Here is a 22,455-nt window from a genome sequence, read left to right as displayed (position 1 = left end):
GTTAGAAGTTAGTGCATAGCTCTAGGACATGAAAAAATGGCAACACCCACTCAAACCAAAGTAGTCAAATTATTTAAAATTCACCCAGTGTTTACTTAATTGTGATATTGTGCTAATTTAAAACTAACTAATATGGTTTTCATCTTTAAAAATTCTGAGTTTAATATTTTATCCAATGTACTGTTTTTAGACACACAGTAGGCCTATATGAAAATGTACTGCATAACAGAACTGACCCAGGGATATACTGTATGTCATACCTACTCCTTATAAATCCACAGGGAACTGACTGGAGCACTGCCTATAAACCAGTACTTAGTTAGTGCTTAAGGCAAGAATAACAAAGACTAGTCCAGCAATTCCATGTGTGTTGCCTCACCTCTTAAATTGAGAGGTCTTCTGCAAACTTATCAGCCCATGTGAAAGCATAGGTGTTTGCCTGTGTCCCATGTGTTTCTATTGAAAAACTTCAAAACATTTCTATAAAGACAAGAGAGACAAAGAACAGAGAAGAGGGAGAGATGATGAAAAATGAAGAAAAAGAACTGTTATAATTCCTCAGCACACACCAAAACCCATCTGGTTGGGATTGTACGGTATTACATTTAATGCAAATACATAAACCTCAGTGGGGTTGATCCACCATTTGTATGAATGAGCCAGATAGTTACTCGGGCTTAGATTGATGTGAGGCACAGGCTATATGATATGTTAGTTACCATCGAAGAATGCAATTATTATAAACAGATCAATTTGGACTCGCCTAGTTGCTCGTGCTTTTGGCCTCACCAGGCTGGATCATGCCTCAATGCTGTGGTATTCATAAAACAGACTTTATCCAGTGCCTCGCTGAACATGCCAAATGTCTTGTCTCTTCCTGACAAAATAATATGACAAAAACATGGATTAATGGCTGTAAAAACAGTTGCATGTCTAAACATTTGTTTTAAAAAGATCATTTATAACTCACTTGGGACTGCCAAAGGCAAATTCCACTTTAGAAACACTGGATGTTTTTTGTATGTGATTGCCTCTTTTTCGGGTGTTGCTTGTATTAACTGGTGCCGAGTATCAGTTAGTGGCCGACAAATGTGCGTCCCATACATGTCACTGCACGTTTGCCCTAATTCAAAGAGACAGATCTAAACAATCTAAACATAAAATATCCATGAAGATGTGCTCTCTTTGTAATGCATCTGGAAAATTTTAAGGGCCACGAAATATGACAAAGTCTTCAGAGTAGACAAACTTCGTTGCAGGCATGCTGGACACAAATGCGGATCTGCTGAGGCAACCGCACTCTTCATAATATCAGAGAGAAATCTGCTCTGATTTATATGAGGAAAGGCTGTTTGCTTATCATTTACTGTTGTGACACAGTGAAGGCATGCTAAAGTTTTCTTGTTCTCTTTCAACTGTCATTTCAATCAATCAAAGAGGCTAATCAGTGTCAGGTGAAGTTGGATCGAGGGACCTGATTGAATAATAAAGATGTTCTTTTTCCCTCACAGGCATCTGGAGAACAATCAAATCAGTGTGATTGAGAGAGGAGCGTTTCAGGACCTCAAACAGCTGGAGAGAATGTAAGCATCTGTACCATAAAGATAGAAGAAATGATTGTCCAAACAACTCCCTGTTGAAAAGATTCAGCATATGTTGTGTTTTGGATGCTGGGACTGGGTTCTTGAAACCTTCTTCCTAACTACATTTTTTTCCTTCTATTTTCAAGCTTTTTTAACTAAAAACATTATGTAATTTTGTATTCCATAGAAGAATTATTAAGAATGTTTTATTTTTCTTAAACTGTCAACGCTTATACTGTAGCTAGATACCTTCTTACGAACTTCTTATACTGTAATTGGTCATAACTTTCTTACTTTTTAAAGATTTTCTTTTATTCTTCTTAAGTAAAAAAAATTAAGAAACTCCTTAAAATAAAATTTAAGAAGTTTAAAAGAATGTGCTTATTGATTAAGAATGAAAGTGCAATTAATGAAGAACATTCTTTTTGAGAATACGAAATATTTGTAACTTTTTTTTTAAGGTAGAAAATAGTAGTTAATAAGAATTGTATTCTTCAAGGAATATTCCGGGTTCAATACAAGTTAAGCTCAATCAACAGCATTTGTGGCACAATGTTGATTTCCACAAAAATAATTTTTTTAAATACATCTTTAAAATAAAATTTTGTGCATCATTTGTCCATCAAGTATTGCCACAAGGTGGGGGCCTGGGTAGCTCAGCGAGTATTGACGCTGACTATGAGTTCAAATCCAGAGTGTCTCCTAAGCAAACAAATTGGCCCAGTTGCTAGGGAGGGTAGAGTCACATGGGGTGACCTCCTCTTGGTCATGATTAGTGGTTCTCGCTCTCAATGGGGTGCGTGGTAAGTTGTGGGTGGGTTGTGGAGGGTAGCATGAGCCTCCATGTGCTGTGAGTCTCCACGGTGTCATGCACAAAGAGCCACGTGATAAGATGCGCAGATTGACAGTCTCAGAAGCAGAGGCAACTGAGACTTGTCCTCCACCACCTAGATTGAGGTGAGTAACCACACCACCACGAGGACCTAGTAAGTAGAGGGAACTGGGCATGCAAATTGAGAAAAGTTGATAAAAAAAAATTAAAATAAATTATTGCCACAAAATGTAAAAATATGTGTTTTAACATAATTTTAGTGTGATAAAATTATATACAATTTTACAACTTAGTTGCCACGACAGCATAATGCCATAAACACTAAAACCCTAAAACAACCGCAAAAACTCACTTAAAACTTTAAGTATTAACAGAAGAAATAATGCGTGCTTTTATGAAATTATAAGCTTCACATTTCCATGTTTAAACTCTCCAAAAATTGTCCCCATTCACTTCCATTTTAAGTGCCTCACTGTAACCTAATTTTTTCCTTTTTTTTAAAGAAAGGAGAAACGAGTTGAAATAAATTTTTGCTCATTTGCATTCCCTCACAATGCAAATCAGTCAAGTTTCTCTGTGTGCATATTAGAAAAAGAGACTTTTGTCACTGTTTATGAGCACCCTATTGACCTTGTCAGTTTCAATCTAAAACCGAAAGAACTTTGAGAATTTAAAGGTGACCTTCATAACTTTTGTCTCAAGTCCAATGGGTTTACATGCTTGTTTGCCCCCTGACATCTGCTGAGCAGCCATTTGCTCTTTTCTGGTGAGAATCTTCACACTTCCCAGTGAAACTGACCATCGGGTCAGACCAAACACGCAAGCTATTACTGCAGTTGGACAAGGTCAAAGAATGTCTGGACCGTGGTTTGACTGTGTTAGCAGCCCTGAGATTGTTTATGTGAGAATGTCTCAGTATGTTTCATTCTTTGCAAATGTTTGCGTGGTTCTGTTTAAACAAATCTGTTGGCAGCTCCGGCCACGTGTTGGTGATGAACCACATCAGAATTAGCCACCATGGTGTATTAGACCAATGTTTGTCAGTCTGTTTACCACGGTTGAAGAGTCTGTCTCCAAAGTGGTTTTGCGGGTTTGGTTTATCCATATCATAAGATTGACATTCCTCATTGTGTCACTTGAATTAGGAATTTCAGAGTTCACCTCAATGACCTACTTTCACCAATGAAACGGCCAGTACATCCACTTAAATTCCCTCTGTCCAACACCTCAGTGCAACTTTTTTTGTTGATGTGTTTGTACGCCAGCAGACACATAAACATAAGTCATGTAGCTTGTCTGACCCCAATTTGAGAGCAAGGTGCTTTAAAATTAATGATACAGGAACAGAAAGGCTGTGAGGCTTTCATGCTACATGTGACTTTACATGGTACTTAAAAATGCAAGGCCTCTAAGTTTATAAACCATGGTTCAACAAGGGTTGAGTTTTGAGGTAACACCTCCCCTCGGTCTCTAAAACTTTAACATCAAAGCATGTGAACAGATTTGTGGAGTGTCTTTACAAGATTCCATGGCTACAAAGTCATGCAGAATGGATGGCCATGGTTTTGTTGTGTCTAGAAGGGACAAGTTTGGAGTTGAGGCCTCAGCTTTAACCGATAGTGGCTGAGAAAGGCGATATACTGCAGTGAGAACACTTTCTCTCATAGAATAACTTAAAGACTAGAAGAGAAAGGAAATAAACATCATGCGGATGGAGATCTTCAGAAATGATAGCCACGCTTCTCCTCCGCATACCTTTGGTTTGCTCCATGACCCTGCATACTATCATTAAACCCCCTATTCCTGTGATAAGGGTCATCCTACAAAAGCCCACAGTCCGTCTGGCCAGTCTCATGTGAGTGATAGTAACCTATAAAGGGCTCTGCTAGAGATAACCTAGGCCATCTTCAGAGGAAGTACGCTTTTTTACCCATCAGGCCCAGAACAGCTGTGACCTGTGACCCCAGGATGTACCTATTGGCCAGATCGTGATACCCACCTTATTGCTCTAATCAGAAAGATGGATTGGTCTTTTTTGTGTCGTTTGTGTTTGGCTTGTCGTCTCATTCATCTAGGTGCTCCGCGCCAGTTCAAATGCTTGCGTGTGAGTCAGCCCTCTGTTGATGTACAAGTCAAACAGCCTTTCCATCTTTGTTTCCCTTTGTTGGTTTGCACTCTCTCTTTCTGCTTTGGATATTCCAATCTAACCACCCACATAGAGAAAGCCACATAGTTTTGTGCTGTACTAAAAGGCATTGTTCACCCAAAACTACAAAAATTCTGTCATCATACCTTCATATTACAAAGGATTGGGGCTGTCAAGCTCCTAAATAAAAACAAAACAAAAAAAACAACAACTTAAAAGTATCATAAAAGTGGTCCATATGACTTGTTCACTATATTCCAAGTCTTCTGAAGTCATATGGTACTCAAAAAGAGACTAAAGTCATCATTCACTGAAAATCTTGACATCCGCCATTCAAGAATTCATGAAAGCAGTAATGCAGTCCAATTTGTGAACGAATCATTCTTTTGAGTTGATCTTTTCAATGAATCAACTGATCCAGTTCACAAACCTTGTAAATAATGGAATTTTCCTTTTTTGGGTGAACAATTTCTTCAGGGTCATTCCCATTGTGCTGCCCTCCACTTTTCATGTACATCTTACATTTCAGTTTTCCTTCTGACTGTTGTTTTTACCACACTAACTCTTGCCCTTCCTCTGACCTCTCTCCCTTACAGCCGCCTGAACCGGAACCGGCTGCAGGTTCTGCCAGAGCTGCTGTTCCAATCCACACCCAAGCTGGGCCGCCTGTAAGTCACCGCTTCCCTTTGATATCAGTGCCTGGAAAAGCTTGTGGTCAAACTTCCCACTGTTTTAATTTTGATCATTGTACTGGAAAGGATCTTGCTTAAATATTTGCCTTTCCCAAATACTGTTTAAAGAGGATGCTGTCAGTGTAGGGATATTCTCTGTGTTATTCCAGATGTGACTCTTTTAAACAGCCCAGGGGTCTGGGCTGAGCTGAAAGTGACACAACCTATCTCTATGCTCTTGAAGGAGAGGGGAAGGTGTACTTGAGGGAATGTTTTGCTTGGACAAACTACATTCTTATTCTTGAATATTTTCCTGCTCTGCTTTTAATCCCAGACCAGGCTACGCTACACTCTTTGGCCCAGCACTCAGGGAAGACTTAATTTATGAATTTACAATCATCAGTGAAACTGGCGCGCTCAGGTTAGGCCTATGCTGGGCCAGAGGTTAAGCTTTAAAAGTGTTTATTTTGGGGTGCTTCCTAACAGTAAAGCCCACTGTGAAATATGAGTTTTTGTGTTTCTGAAACATTACCATGAGGCAGTGGAGATTAGATTGGCTAGACCTGATACCGGCATTTGGATCTTTTTGAATGGCTGTTTCCCTGGCTGTATAGAAGATTACTCAGACACGAGTGTCCATTCGGTCTTCATTCACAAACTGCAACATTTGCTGTGCACTGATAAATGACACATGGCTGATCACAGCAATTGGGACTTTGTTTACAGAATGAGATTCTCGTCACTACTCAACAGAACAGCCGCTTGTCTTTCCAAGCTGTATATTAGAGACAATCTCGTTCATGCTTCAAAGCCAGCAGTTTCATAAAAACATTTATCTTAACATAAACATCTATCTGTCTGTCTGTCTGTCTGTCTGTCTATGTACTGTCTATCTGTTTGTCTGTTTATCTTTTTCATCATTTACTAAATGTAAACTAATGTATTCAAATGAAGGTTGTCCAGGGCGAGAGTGGTTTATGTTGGGGCTTGTTACACTGTCTTGTCAGGCTTAGTTACACTGGTTGAAGTTAATGTGATCTGAATGGCCTCACCTGTAACCTTCCCTCAAACCTGGTCAGCTGGGGAGAGCAAGCCGACCGTGTCACACGTGGGAAGGGTTAGGTGGAGCGAGGCTAGGGCTGACCATGGCCAGCAGGTCTGGAAACACTGTCAGGGGTCAGGGAAAGGTAAAGAGAACATTTTAATGCTGAGTAAGACATGTAATTAAATGGGAGCAGATGGTGTTGCAGATGAATAATGGAGTAAAGAGTGAGTATGGAAGCTATGCGTGGCTAGGTGTTGTGTGATGAAGGCTGGGACAGACAGACAGGTCTCTGGACCACGGGGTAAAGCCTTAAAAGCCATGTGTAGAGCTACCATGGTAACGACTGGCCATTTGTGGTCGGCAGCCTGGAAAGACTGTGGTTATAGTTACAGACTTCACTATGTGGGCTCAGAAATTTACCTCACACCAAATGCAAACATGCACAAGCATGCTTACTTGATCTGTGGGGTTGCCCTTTCTTGTCCTGTTCTTGGAAGGATAGATCTTTCTGTCTAGCCATCTAAACCTCCTCGCTGATGGATAACGGGAAGCGAATGAAGAATTATAAGGCATGCCTGCTTCTATTTATTAATGGTATAGCTAAATGGGCCCCTATATTAACTTCGGTTCCTGTGCAGAGACAGGCCCCAGTGTTACAAATTCAGGATATTTCGGTCAATGATACCCATGAGACCCAGCCACTCTCTGCCATTACTCCAAGCTCAGGTTGCATGTGATTGGTGCATTAAGAAGAATAGGGAAGCAGAATGCATCATCTTGTCTTATCAGCCCCTTCTCCTCAGCCAATTTTTAAGCTTTCTCTCTTTAATCTTCCAGGTGCAATTATCCCAGCAGGGGCGAGCATGAAATGACCAGTGAAAATCAGTGAAAGTCCCTCAGAACTACAGAACATAGATTGATTGGTTCTCGAGTTTGCCTGATTTGAATATTTGATATTAAAAATATCAAAAAAATTTGATATTTTTAGCGCTGTAGTGCTTTAATTAGAGTGCTGACAGAGTGCTTTGCTTTAGCTGTTAGAAAATCTGCACAGTAAAACACTTTCGTAAATGCTGTGTCTAAAAATTAATCCACTTTAAAACACCACGGCTGGCTACAGCCATACGCATTCAGACAGACATCTTTGTCAACTGTTGCATCTCACACTGTTTTTTGAGCATCTCGACACAAGCATTGCATTTTAAAGCTAAAGTGTGTCATTTCTGTGCCACTAGCATCACCAAACAAAACTGTTTACATGCACAATCTTAAGGTGGAACATTGTTACTTTATGACTATGCTCTACAGGTACGGGTTTCACTGTTGTGCACCGCCTCTGTGCTTACATCAGCGTCTCCCATTGAAAACTTCATTTCGCCCCCTGGGGATTTGGGGCCCCCTTGCAGCCACGGGCCCAAGCCCCGGTAAGCCCGTATGCTGATAAGGCCCTGGTCATTATTGATAGCATCACAGAGCAACAGTGTTTACACTTTTCTGGGAAATGCACTTATGAATGCTTACTTACAGTTGTCTCTGCAAAGTATTTTAAAATAAAAAATTACATATTTCAGCTTTAAGATGGCACATCAAGTTAAAAACAGTCCAGCTTTTCATAACACATGTCGAGAGCCCTGCATTCTGTCCCGTTGCAGTCTGTTTAGATGTTTTTGAATGCAGGAATTTTGTATGTAATCGCCCCAAAAGAAACGCATCCGATCAGGTTCAGATAAATCCAAATCCAGCCTAGTTATACAGGGATAAGACCGATAAGTTGACTAGTCGTTCAGGCAACCAACTGACTTGTCAATTTTGAAAACAATTAGTTTTTCACATGCCTAGCCCGATTCACACATGGGTTCTAAAGTTGGGTCCAGGCCATCATGTTTCCCTCCCACTGAGAACACAGTTTTGTATCACGAAGGATGTCTTGTTTCACCAATTTTCTTCCTTTTCCCTGACAAGTTTGTTTTCATTTTGAGAGATTGTTTTCTTTTATTTATAAGAAACAAATCACTCTCCCACACATCAAGTTCTCTCCCCTCATGCTCTGCCCCACTCCTGTTGGCCCAAAGTGGTGAAGTTTAACACAACAGATGGGCGGGAGTTCTGGCCCTCTCAGCCATGCAAACACAAACCATCTTTCAACTCCAGCCTGGATCCCAAACATGACTCCAGAAGTCTGCAGCCACTCTGAAGCCATTCAGCTCATTGGTTCCCCTAATGATCTCTCCATAATTCTTTCCAGCATGTTTAAAAACAATTGCTGTTTTTACCGAGTGTACTGCAAGTTTAAAGCCTTGTTATGACTTCTTATGGCACAGTTATATGATTGGTTGATGACTTATTTACCCTGATTGTAGCTTCACCTAATTAACATATTTAAGGATTTGAGCTCAGAAAAACAAGTTGCTCTTGTGATGCTGTACAATATAAATAGTGATTGGCAAGTAATAAGGGATCATACTGTTAATCGATGCCATTATATTGCTGTGTAAAGCAATGCATAGATTTTCAACCCACAATAGCTGGCTAATAATTCAACATGCCCAAAGCACATAAACCATAGAGCTCTGGCTCAGAGCTTTCAGAAGTGGCCTACTGATTGTTTTCAGAGAAATGAACCCTCACAGAATCCAGCCAAGCGTCTTCCAAAATAGGGCTGTGCTCAGCCGGTTTCAAAAAAGCTAGACAGCTTTGTGACTTACTCCAAAGACATATTTAGATAAATACAAGCTACAAAGACTTTGGAGTCCTGAAAGAAAGCCAACTAAATACAGAAAGCTGAACAAAAAGCTTACAGATTTTTCTTGAATGGTGCTGGTTTCCCAGTTTTGTTAGCTGATTGATGTACATCAGGGGAGTTTGAAATTCTAGGTAGATGTTACAGATGAAGTAACACCAGAGGAAAATGAATCAGGCAGACAAGGTTAATATGTCCAACTAATTTCAACTAATCAGAAACCTGTTAATTACCCAGCAAATACCTCAGTGCTGTTCTTAGAAACAGTGGCATTGCCTGTAGCTTCCTTGTCAGATTTGATGAAACCAAGTTTGTGTAGGTCAGACAAAAACCAAAGCAAACATCTGCCAAAGTCACTAACCACACAGCACTTTTTGTTTCTGCTGACAGGAGGAATGAATAAATAAACCTGTTTACACTGTTTTGTTGAAGGAATGAAGTTGCTTTGCTTTGTCTTGTGGATCTGCTGTATAGAGAATGTCAAGAACAGAAAGTGTAAAATGTACAGTCAGCAGTTCATTTAAGATTTTGTATTTAATTTTTTATTTATTTTTTTTTGCATGTTTTTATATGTAAATACATGTACACTGGGGTTAGGACCAAGTTGGCTTGAAAAACTACTGTTAGAATTGAAGTAAGGTGATCCAGGCACATTATAAGTGGACGAGATTGTCCATCCATATAAAAATGAATAGGAGAAATAGTAATACTCAATATGGCGGCTGTAGCTCAGCCTTACAGTTGAAAGAGCCAATCACATTTTTAAAAAGCAAATGGAAGTCCCGCCTGACATTTAAAAGAGAGAATCTTTTTTTGATGAAGAAATTGCTGTTTTTTTATCCTTCAATGCACGTTCATTAGCTAAACTAGTTAATGGGTGCTAAAAATGATACCATTGTTGTCATATTTTATTCCTGATTTGAAATAGGTTATGGGAATGTAATCTTAAACATCTTTGGAGATTTTAGTCTTTCCCCATTCAAGTACATAAGAGCTGTATGACTGGAAATAGCTGTCAAGGAGCATTGCCAAGATGGCCGCTGAGTGAACTGACTGAGTCTCTTTCCTTGAGCTGAGATTTAGGTCAGAAATGCTGATTATGCTTTTCAAATTTGTAAGCACACACAGCTTCAGGATAAAATACATACCTGCCTATAAATTGCTAACAGGAAGTTTTTCAAACTTCTGAAAATTGTCAACATGAGGATCTGTATGCAGATGTGCTGGGTAAGTCAGCAGCCAGATTCTCTCCTCCACCGCAATTTGTAGTTTGCAGCTGAAGGCAAAATCTAAAATGTTGGCTATATATTTTATTGGATAGGAGGTTTATATGTATGTTGTGTGCACTGAAATATCCCATTACATGTGTAAGCAATTAAGCGTCCAAATAAAGGAAAAATATGCACGTTAGAGGGAACTTTTAGTTGGTAAATTTGGATACAGTTTAGGCCTCCTTTGCACATTGTTGGCAAGAGAATAGAAATAAATGTGTTAGCAAATGCGTTAAAACAATTTCTAGAAGTTTGTTTAGCTTCCTCTGTGGCTTGTAAAAAAGTACAATCTGTGAATACCATGCAAAAACCAGTGGCAGTATATTTATAATTGTGAAACTGTGGTAATTTATGGTCAGAATTGTATTGCTGAATATGAGAGGTATAAAAGTCATTGCATTTTCACAGAAGGCTGTTGGCTTTTAGTCTTGTTATATACTGTATATATATATATATATATATATATATATATTTATGCCTCAATCAGACACAGGAGACCAGGTGGAGGGGATAGTTTTCAAAAGTCCCGGATGACAACTTGACTAAAGTCAGAGAATTGGTGGCCTGTGGGAACACTGTTTTCTGTATTTATGGGAGAGATGAGGTAGGTCTGTTGTATGAATAAATCTCCAGCATGGTGTGGGGCCCACAGAGCCACCCAGTGTTCCAAAAGCTGCACTGCTGTGAGTGCTGCTCTGAAGGGATTTTGCTAATGTCTTATACTATTGGTGCAGAGCAACCCTGAGTCACTCCAACAAGCCTGTGAGGTCTGCTGTACCTCCGCTGCCCCACCAGAGAGAGAGAAAGAGAATTATGAGTCACTGAGTAATGTAGATTAATGAGTACTTTATTTTGTTTTAGAAAAGTCTGATTGTTAAAAATTAACCTTACTGTTTCGTAATTGCAATACCAGATGTTTTCAATACTTAGTATGATAAGATAGATCTATACAGTGTCAGAGATCATTGTAGAATATGGTGTTGTACAGCAGTATTCATGTTTAAAGATTGTCTGACTCCTCTGTTGGGACCTTTATCTTGAAATCTGCAGACACATGTTAGACATGTAGGTCTTATTTTTGACTCAGACCTAAATTTTAACAAACAAATTAATTCTGTGGTCAAAAGCAGTTTCTTTCAGCTCAGGAGTATTGCCAAACTAAAGGCATTTATGTCATTCAAAGATCTGGAGACTGTAGTTCATGCCTTTATTTCATCCCCACCTTGATTACTGTAATGCACTCTATCTGGGAATTTCTCAGTTTTCACTGTCATGCCTTCATGCCTTCAGTTAGTTCAGAATACTGCTGCTATACTTTTAACTGATACTAAAAAGAGGGATAGTATATCTCCAGCGTTGGCCTCTCTCCACTGGCTTCCTTTCAAATATAGAATCCAATTTAAAATCTTGTTTGTCTATAAGGATCTGTATGGTTTGGCTCCTCATAATATTGCGTATCTCCTCTTTCACCATCACACCTCTAGACCTCTTCGGTCATCAAATAGTCTGCAGCTGACTGTTCCCAGGTCATGCCTAAAACTGAAGGGTGACCGTGCCTTTTCGATTGCAGCCCCATGACTCTGGAATAATTTACCTCCCCCCAACTTTTGATGGTTTTAAATCTCTTCTTAAAACTCTTTTGTTTTCTGTAGCTTATGGAAATATGCAGGTTTAGTGGTACTCTTTTATTGTCATTGTGTCTTTCATGTTGTCCTTGTGTTTTGCTATGTATTTTGTAATTACTGATTATGTACAGCACTTTGGCCTACTGTCATTGTTTTTAAATGTGCTATATAAATAAAAGTGACTGACTGACTGACTGTTATCTAACTCTTACTCATCTATATTAATCAGATTAGAGGCTGGATTAATTGTTATCATATTTTGTATTGATTTCTTGTTACCCCTCATAAATGATGTTGATAAAATGTCTTGTATGGCTGCTGAGGAATGTGAGAGGAACCCTGAAGGGAAATATGTGTAACTATGATTGATTTAAAAGCCCAGTAACATCTCAACCACTCAGAGATCCAGAAGTCTACAAAAAAATCGTAACACACTTTCCTTGTCTTATTGTAAACAAATAATTTAAAATTTGCCTTGTTTTAAAGTAAAAAATGTACAGTATGTTAATGTTCCCAACTGAAAAATAAAACAAACAAACAACACAAAAAAAACAGCTTAAAACAGCCCAAGCTGGTTTGCTCGTCTTTACTGGTCTCCAGGCCTGGTCAGGCTGCTCTTAATTGGGCCAACCAGCAAAACTAGCTGAACACAAGCTTGGTCCAGACTGATCTCACAGTGAAATCGGAAACAGTAGATTGACCTTTCTTCAGCTAAAAATGGTCTGTGCTTACCAAAAATTGAAACACTGCCCCTGTGGCCAAAGCGGTAAGTGGTTTTGGGCGTGTGGGCACATGTAAGCTCCATTTTCCAGATGAAATGTCCATGGAAGGAAATCGCTCCAAAACCGAGTTGTTTTTAGCAGTACATGATGTAATACGGTGAAGAGGAATGCATATTTTATAAAATGAAACCCCCAAACCTGAACCTAACCATATACATTTTTTAAAATGTAATGTTAGAGGACAAAATGTGATGTCCGTATTGTATTCATCACTGATTATATGAACGCAATTTCTTCTAGTTTCAAAATCCAAACCTGGGTCTCCCATGCTGTTGATGCAACGCACTTCTGGCTGCGTCAGAAGGGAAGGTAAATGTGCTTGAGCCGATGCAAAAATGGCTGATGGGAGATTACGCTTGTCAGTGAGCCGGCATAATGTGTCAGATCCTAAGGTATTTGTTTTTGTTTAGTTTGTTTTGCTTTTTTTTTTCTCATTGATTATCCTGTTTCAATACAATAAAATATTCTAAAAGAGAAGTAAAATGGTTTGTGAATGCCATTTCATGTTGGCTTTTAAGAATAGCTGCAGGCCAAAGAAAATTTTGTTCACATGCTGCCTTCTGCAAGTGCTGGAGAAAAAGTGACAGTACTTGCAGAAACAGCAGAGGGAGAAATTCTGTTATGCTTAGACCTGTGTTTCAATAATTGCTAACATGCAAAATGTGAGATCTATTCATTGGTACTTCATTCACACAGAGCTTTCGTCTGAAGTCTTTACAGTGATGATCTGTACTCTGGACTCTGCCCAACAGAGATGGGTCTCGGGAGAAAGAGCGCTCAGATTGAGTATCCTGCTCTACAGAAGCACGAGAGAGGGAAAAAGGCCTAATTCGCTGCGTTGATTGAGGGTGCCTATAATTTGGGAAATAGTTTGGGGCCATTATGTGCTGGGGTGTTTATCACAGGTGGTTCCCATGACGACCAGTTGAGATCGTAATTGGATTTAAATGGGCAGAACTGCTTGCACATGTTCGAATGCACTGCAGTGACCACACACTCGAACTTTACTTCTTAAGCAGCGCAGCCTTCAAATGAACCTTTAGCCTCTTCCTGCAATTGAAAAATTAAAGAGCCTGCCACTCTATCATCACTAGAGTTCCATTAACATCACCCAGACACAAGACACTTTCACTGTGTAGATTTAATCTTTTTGGTAGAGATCACTAATATGTTCACGACTTACTAAAAGGCCAGGCTTAAAGCTACAATATTCAGGATTTGTTTAGCTATTTTGTAACTATTCATGCTGACATGGCACACATGTGCATGTTAGTGAGGTAAATTACATGTTCTGTCACTACTAGATATCCTGCTGAACAAAAAAGTTTAAACCAGCCTAGACCAGCTTAAACCAGCTAAGACCAGCAAACAATATTAGGCTGTTTTTTCAACAGGGAAGACAGAGTTGAACAGGTTGAAAGCAAGCTTCTCATTGCAAGTGTAATATTAAACCATCGCTAAGCCCTGTGTCAGGCATCCTGGTGCATTTAGAAGCATTAGAGTAATTGTGTACATTGGACTTCACGGTTTTATTTAGGTTTAAAGTTTCCTCAGGGTTGTTAAACTGTTGAACCCTTCCTGGTACACTAAACAGTAAACTTACTGGAAGTATTAGCTGTGCCGCTTGTTTTTGCAAGTGTGAACAAAACACACATTGCGCCCAAGGAATGTTTTTCGTACGAAAGTGTGCATCTCGGAAAAGCCAGGGTGAAAAAGAAAACAAACAAAGCTCTATTACAGCAGCAGTGCTCAATTTGACTGAATTCATACCGCTGCTAGCAGTACTGTTGCCCTTCATACAAGGCTGGAAAAATAATTCTGACAGGCCAGCACATTTGTGCCGTGCTGCTGTGTTTACAAGAACATCTGAATCAAAACAACACAACCCTAGCTTCTGTTCTTGGCTCTCTGATAGAAGTACTTGTCTTGTGGACGTGTAAAGCACCCAGTGCTCTGGTCAAATGTCAGTTCTCACTTTGACATGCCTGAGCTGGCATAAAGTGGCACAGTCAGCATACCAACCATGCCAGTAGGAAGCTGAGTGGAAGAATGGGTGATTACAGGCAAGCTAGTCACTGACCCGGCCATCCGGAACGGGACATGCAGCTTGCCCGCTTTCACACATGCAGTGGCTGGTTTACAGTGAGAGCGACACGCTGAACAAAACGCTCTGGTCACTTTATGAGAGTGAAAGAAAGCTTACAGTTTGGGTTCACTTCCAGGCTGCCCTTCTTTTATTACGGAACCAATTGTCACTTTGCTAATTACAGCTTCTTTTTATGATCTGAGGCCACGCTTGCAGCTAGCCTCTTTCAGGCAACAAAGAGAAGGTCTGTGGAATGTAGGGGACCTAAGTGAAAACAGACTCCTTGACTTTGTCATTGTTGTTTTTCTCTTTTATCCTCCTGTGTGACTCCAGCAAGCAAGTTCAGATATTCAAACCTCTATTAGTCATTCTGGCCACTACATTGTGGAGTTACTTGGCTGAAATTAAAGGCGTGTGGTTGGTCATTACGCACCCAAAATGCACAGTTCGGCAGTTCTAGGCCGCTAGCTGAATATGCATGCCTCATTACTATAGATACAACATAGTTGGGGAACTCTAGAACAACATGTCTTTGGACATAAAATCTTGGAAATATGCACACATAAATTGTTACATTATGCTGTTTTTTTCCCCTCCCGCTTTGTCTGTGTTGGCTCTGTTTTACTCGGCACGGCAACATAAACTGGGCCCCAGAAGGAGTTCATCTTAGTTTGTGATGTGTGTACATGTTTGTGTGTGGTATGCTTTGTGTTGTTCCTGGCAGGGGTTTGGATGAAGCTTGTGTATGGTTGAATGGGTGTGTATGTGATGAGTTGAAATGTTAACACATGGCTGAATAAGGACTGGTTTAATCGAACAGAATGTAGAGAAGGTGGAGTCCAGGATTCAACGGGACTGATAACTGCAGCTTAGGGAAATCGCAGTTATATGGTTACACGTTTAAGTGCGATTAAAATGGTCACAGTTAATTTAACCGTAAGAATTTAGAATCTATGGTTAAATACTATTAAATGTTTGATTACAAGTGGCAAAAAAATTATATATAATATATATAAATATATAATATAAAATAGTTTTTTTGATGTGAGCCTAAATGTGTAAATATCTTGTGCTGGTTAGTGCAGCGGTTTCTATGATTACGGACAGTGTCCACATAGTGCTTGGCTAGGTATTGCGGACTGAACGTGAACTTTGTTCATGTGAAACTGGAACTAAAAAATATAACAGAGGAATTCCATCTACCAGACTCATATCCACCAATAAAACTACTTAAATTGGCTGTTTGGGAGCATTTAAATGACTAAAGGTTACTGAAGACGACGGATGTAAAACATGCACTGGGCCCTATGATTTCCACCATGCGGAAACTACGGACGGAATCGTGGAATACAGTCATAAAAATTTATAAAATGCTGTAAAATGCGAAATGTCACAGAATTTGACATACACTGGCAGCCAAAAGTTTGGAATAATGTACAAATTATGCTGTTTCGGAAGGAAATTGGTACTATAATTCACCAAAGTGGCATTTAACTGATCACAAAATATAGTCAGGACATTACTGATGTAAAAAAACAGCATCATCACTATTTGAAAAAAGTAATTTTTGATCAAATCTAGACAGGCCCCATTTCTAGCAGTTCAACACCTTATCCTTGAGTAATTATGCTAAATTGCTAATTTGGTACTAGAAAATCACTTGCCATTATATCAAACACAGTTGAAAGCTATTTGGTTCATTAAATGAAGCTTAACGTTGTCTTTGTGATTGTTTTTGAGTTACCACAATATGCAATAGACTGGCATGTCTTAAGGTCAATATTAGTTCAAAAATGGCAAAAAAAAAAAAAAAAAAAAAAGAAACAGCTTTCTCTAGAAACTCTTCAGTCAATCACTGTTTTGATGAATGGAGGCTATACAATGCTTGAAATTGCCAAAAAACTGAAGATTTCATACAAAGGTGTACACTACAGTCTTCAAAGTCAAAGGACAACTGGCTCTAACAAGGACAGAAAGAGATGTGGAAGGCCAGATGTACAACTATACAAGAGGATATGTACATCAGAGTCTCTAGTTTGAGAGATAGATGTCTCACATGTCCTCAGCTGACAGCTTCATTGAATTCTACCCGCTCAACACCAGTTTCTTGGACAACAGCAAAAAGAAGACTCAGGGGTGCAGGACTTATGGGAAAAATTGCAAAGAAAAGCCACTTTTGAAACAGAAAAAAGAAAAGGTTAGAGTGGGCAAAGAAACACAGACATTGGACAACAGATAATTGGAAAAGAGTATTATGGATCTTAAACCCATTGAGCTTTTGTGGGATCAGCTAGACTGTAAGGTGCGTGAGAAGTGCCCGACAAGACAGCCACATCTATGGCAAGTGAAATGTCACCTGAGTATCTGGACAAATTGACAACTAGAATGCCAAGGATCTGCAAAGCTGTCATTGCTGCATGTGGAGGATTTTTTTATGACAACTCTTTGAAGTAGTTTAAGTTTTTTTTTCAAATTGTAATAGTAATTTTTCATGTGATTAATGTCTTGACTATTCATGGTGATTAGTTGAATGCCACTTTGGTGAATAAAAGTACCAATTTCTTTCCATAAGAGCAATATCTGTATATTATTCCAAACTTTTGGCCGCCAGTTTATTTGGGATAAAATGAATGTATGAATGCGAAAATTAATAAAAATTGTGATATGTCCTAGTGTGATGATTAAACCACAAAAGGCTGTGATTTAATGAAATAAATATACAGTCTGCATGTGCTGTGTGCTTCAAAATTAATGTATGAAGCCGGCCACAATACCTCATTGGTCTCTTTCAAGGCTAAATAGACTCTGATCATGAGCATCGTGCATGCTATGTGTGTAGCAGACTACAGAGAGCAGAGCACTCATTAACCTTGAAGTGCGCAGCACATGCAGACTATGGACTCTATTGCCGTGAGTGCGCAATGCGCAGTGCAACGCGCTATGACCACGCGCAACGTCTTCTCCAATTTTTGTGAAAGTGCTAATTCTAAGTGCAATTTTCATGCAAGCGCAAAGCACAGCTGGGCGTGGGTGGGAGTGTTTGCGCTACTGTGGGTGTAGGTGCGCAAACTGTGGGTGTATTGTATGTAAATGATGTGCCGCAAAGTGCAATTTTCTATTTTCATAAGAATTTGGTCGTTGCACTAAAATGTTTCAGTACCACCAATTGCTGTTGAAGCCATTTGTTGAAACAAAAAAAATATTAAATTTGTGTTAAAATATCTAAAGGTTATGGTACATAATTTTAATTATTATTATTATTTGTATCACGTTTATATGTATTATTATTCTTGTATATTTACAATTGTATTCATGATTTAATTTTGACTAGTAATTTTCCACCAGTTGTTATAGAGTGATTTTTAAGTCACTGCAAAAAGGGGCCGGTGGAACAAGTTGGAGTAAAATATGTGGATTGAAATAGATTTTTTTTTTGACCACTTCATTATTTGTTTTATATTTGCGTTTCATTTGAAGTGTAATTTGAATGTAGAAATATTTTTTGTTTATTTTTTTCATGTTTCAATAAATGAATAACATTTTTCAAAATCGACCAGTAAAAGTGAAGTGCGCGCCAATACATTCACTGTTTATACTAGCCATGATTTGTGCTGCATACATCCAAATTCTGATGAGAATCACATTTTCCATGTGTACAAAAGTAGTCGCCGTCATAGAAATATACCTGACATTCATCAAGGACGCAGTTATTCCACAGAAGAACGTCATTTTCAATTCAACTTCTTATTAATGTGCTGTCTTTAAGTCGTTGGTGCTTGAGGGAATGGACTATATAATAGGACACAGATGTTGAATAACCGAAGAACCTCAGAATTAAATGGCACTTGGTCACGCCTTTTGCACGTTGCATGGGTGATTTCGCCAAACCCACTTGTGCCTAGACTTAGCGAAAATAGCAAAACTTCATGGCCATGCCCATTGACTTTGCGCTTATGATTTAAGGCATTGCGTTGCGCATTACGCTTGTGCTCTTAACATAGGGCCCTCAATATTTATATAATTAAATCGCAGCCTTTTTGGTTTAATAAGCACATTAAACCAGATAGCGAACTGCTTATCCAGAAGTGAGAAGCTACCATCAAACAGAAACTGAAATGGCTTCACTCCAAAATAAAGGCTACCATCAAAATAAAAGCTCAGAAATATCACTACTATACAGTAAAATGTAATATTCAATATAGTAGTAGTAATAATTAATAATAATAATAATAATATATCAATAATAATTACCTTAAAGCAATACCTTTCAAGCAAGAGTGCTTTTGTGCATTGCATTTGCTATCAGCGTGGAAAATGTTGTGTCTTAAATCATCATCCTCATTATTTAAAGCATTTCTTGTGTACAAATTCACCACATTCAACAATAAATTTCAATTTTAGTCATCATCTGACTTTAAATCGTCTGCTGTAAGCAATGTTCCCATTATGATGCATAGTCCACAAGTTTATTTGTGAAGTGTTGTGGACAGATTAGAGGACAGTATTTTTATGGAGTCTGTAGTTGATTCCTTATGGTGGAGTTTCTGACAGACAACGGATTGTTTTAATAAACTGTTGCAGAAGAAAAAACTGTTGGATACCATGAACTACATGTTGTGCACCCACAATAATCTTACAGTTATGCACTTTTAAAGGGAATCCAAACACTCATTACATTGAAGCACATCATTTTGCGCACGTTATGCGGATAAGCGGTGTTGTGCCCTATGTTGGAACATCTCTTATTATCCATCCATCCATCCATCTTCTAAAGCCGCTTGTCCTATATAGGGTCGCGAGTCGTGCTGGAGCCTGCAGCTGTCTCGTGCCAAAGGCAGGGAAACAATCTCTTATTATATACAGTACCTCCTATTTATTTGTTGTGTATTTATCAGTTTTTCTATTGTAGGGCTGTGTTTAGCGTCCATATTTTCCTAAGAAACGCGTACACTAACATGTTCAATTGTGATTATATAATTTTTTTTTTGCCTCAGTTCTGTTGCATAATTAGAACATTTGCAAATAATCGTACAACCGGTTAGTACCAGCACTAATAACTTAGACATCTTATTTACAAAGGGTTAAAAAAATATTCATTCTTAAGAGCTGATGGGAAAAACATGCAAACACAAGTTAAAAAAGAGGTTCATCTGATTCCTTTGCACCCAAAGGGTGGGCTGGGGCGAGGGGATGTTGGGGTAACCAGAGAGAGATGATTCCAGAACAACTTGTTTTTTGTTTGTCTTGGGCACAAACCACCACATTACTTTCCCTCATTCTCTGTTTTCTCAATTTCAGAAAAAAGATATTTACTTGCACCTATTAATCATGGAGAAAGAAGAGTAATGCGAAGTGAAAACTGAGATGCCTAATTCCCAGGGTCTTGATGACAGTGTTGCAACCTTGCAAACCAAAGAAAATAAAGGTTTAAGCCTTTTTTTCATTCTGCTGTAAGCCGCAGAAAAGTATCTGGCTGTGAGCTTGCTGCCACTTTTTTTTAGGACTCTATGTAATTGGAAGAGCAGGCAGTCTGTGACATTACACTGAAAGTGAATTGGGCTCAGCCGCGTCACTCTTATCTCCTTCTTAAGACTCTCCCAGCCCCGAGGAATACATTTGTCAGCTTTTTATTAGGTGTGCTCCAATGTTGATTAGCTGTTGGCTGAGGAAAGGTTGGGGAGGTTTAGCTGAGCCGCTCTGTTTGAAAGGGTGTCCTTTGACTTTACATCATGTGTGCACTAGACAGATTGGCCTACATATTTACAAGGTGAGGCAAATAGGGAGGTAAATCTCTATTTCTGTTTGCTTTTGTCTCCAATTCCAGGAGAGTTAGCCAGAGCTGGACATGACGTGAATGTTTTGCAGTGATCTAGTGAGTATGTTGTGACCTCAGAGAGGGGACCTCAATGGACAAAGGCATAGTTTGCATTGCTCCCATTTTTTCCAGTAATACATAAACTCTGCCTCACATTTGAGAGCATGTGAGGTTGATTGAGCTCCTTTTGTAGCCATTTTGCACAAGGTGCTGCAAAGTCTCCAGACGATGCACCCTCATATGGTCACACTGTTTTATGAAAGGTGTCTGGGCACTGTCATTTTGGTGGATGTTTTTTTTTTTTTCATGTGTATGTGTGCATGACTGTGTGAAGGTCTCTTTGAAAAATAAGGAGCCTTGAGAGCACAGTCCATGTGACTTAAATGGTCTATGGATGGGGGGACATGTCTGAGCCTCAGACTCCGTAATCACCGCTGACCCTGACTGGTAAAGTGTTTTTTCTTTGTGCGGTTCAGCTGACCTCGTCTATCTGTATAGAAACAAATCTCAACATCTCATCAGGCTTCATGCATTTGTTTCTGTAAGTCTTAATAATTGATTAGCACAAGCTTTAAGTCTTTTTGGATGTACTGTGCTCTGAGACCAGGCCCGGGCCCTGGGCTTATCTCAGTGCATGGTTGCATAGTAACACTAAAGTCTTCACCATTTCCTGTGGCCCCGACAATAAACCTCCAAGATTCATCATGCTAATTGAGTCCATGCTCCACCTATAACACTCTTTTAACAAACCCTAATCAAGGCACCTGAGAGCCCAGTAATGCACGTGCATCTGATTCATTTCCAGGGCTCAAAGTGGCTGACCACTTTTTCATGTGACTAGAGAGAGTTATGAGCTCCAAAACAAGGCCCGTGCAAAGTGGCAGATGCTGTTTTTTTTTTATGATGTGTCAATGGAGCAGTTGACAGACCTGTGGTTTGGGGCCTCCATTCTCTCCCTTCAAAGTCAAATGCACATTCTAAGCCCAGATTATTTAATCCTGCTTGTTTTTTGTCTGGATTCCCAAGGGAAGAGAGCAGTTTGGCCAAAGCCACACTTGGAGATCCCATCTCCCGCCGGTGCCAACCACCTCCCAGGGGAGCTTTTCCTGCGAGAACAGAGGCAGAAATGAGTTTTGTGTGGGGAATGGAATGTGCCATTGTGATGTCACAGCAGTGACAGTCACAAAGTCAGAAGGCATCCTTTTCTGTTGACTAACTGCAGTGGAAGTCTCTCTGGGCAGCTGCCAGGCCACCTTGGAATAAACAAGTCAAATTACATGATGTAATGCCTGGGACTGTGAACCTCACTCGGCAAAGGCCTCTCTGATTCTAATTGACATTCATTTACGCCAAGATTCCTGGGACAAGGACTTTAATCCTAACACGGACCCCAAAGCAGCTTTAATTCTGTGGCCAGTTCTGGAATGGGAAGCCCTTTTTTAGTAGACTAATGTGGTTCCTGTTTCCAAATCATTACACTGTCAGTGTCTTCGGTAATTAAAAAACATTCAGAGACCGTCCCTAGTCATAATACATGGACTTAGTATTTGTATAATTTAAAAGAGATATTAGTAGGAAGTAGTAACTCTTTTTTTCTGTGATTGATATTTTTAATTAAAAGTAAATACGGTAATTTACACGTTTAGTAGTTTAACCAAGAAAAATAAAGGACAGATCTTTGGCTCCCATACATTCCAAAAATGATTTTAAAATATATGTATTTTTAATGATATTTAGATAGGAAGGTGACCACAATTTTCCATACATTTTCACAGAACATTGTGTATGCCAGAAACCCTTAAGTAAATGGTTACCCCCACTGTACTGTGGCAAAACCATTGTCTAGAACTAGGATTTTT

The 22,455-nt window shown here is 39.3% G+C and overlaps 1 protein-coding gene across 1 annotated transcript in view; it reads left to right on the top strand.

Annotated features, from left to right (window-relative positions):
* Positions 1-22,455, top strand: part of LOC127413108 (slit homolog 3 protein-like) — a 210,496-nt gene that overhangs the window by 16,564 nt on the left and 171,477 nt on the right. The window contains exons 3-4 of the mRNA XM_051649976.1: positions 1,512-1,583; positions 5,158-5,229. Of these exons, the coding sequence (XP_051505936.1) occupies positions 1,512-1,583; positions 5,158-5,229 (144 nt within the window). The remainder of the gene's footprint in view (positions 1-1,511; positions 1,584-5,157; positions 5,230-22,455) is intronic.

This window comes from Myxocyprinus asiaticus, chromosome 22, assembly GCF_019703515.2.
Source record: "Myxocyprinus asiaticus isolate MX2 ecotype Aquarium Trade chromosome 22, UBuf_Myxa_2, whole genome shotgun sequence".
Taxonomy (NCBI): domain Eukaryota; kingdom Metazoa; phylum Chordata; class Actinopteri; order Cypriniformes; family Catostomidae; genus Myxocyprinus; species Myxocyprinus asiaticus.
The sequence above is the reverse complement of the archived record's forward strand: the minus strand, read 5'-3'. Positions and strand labels throughout refer to the sequence as shown.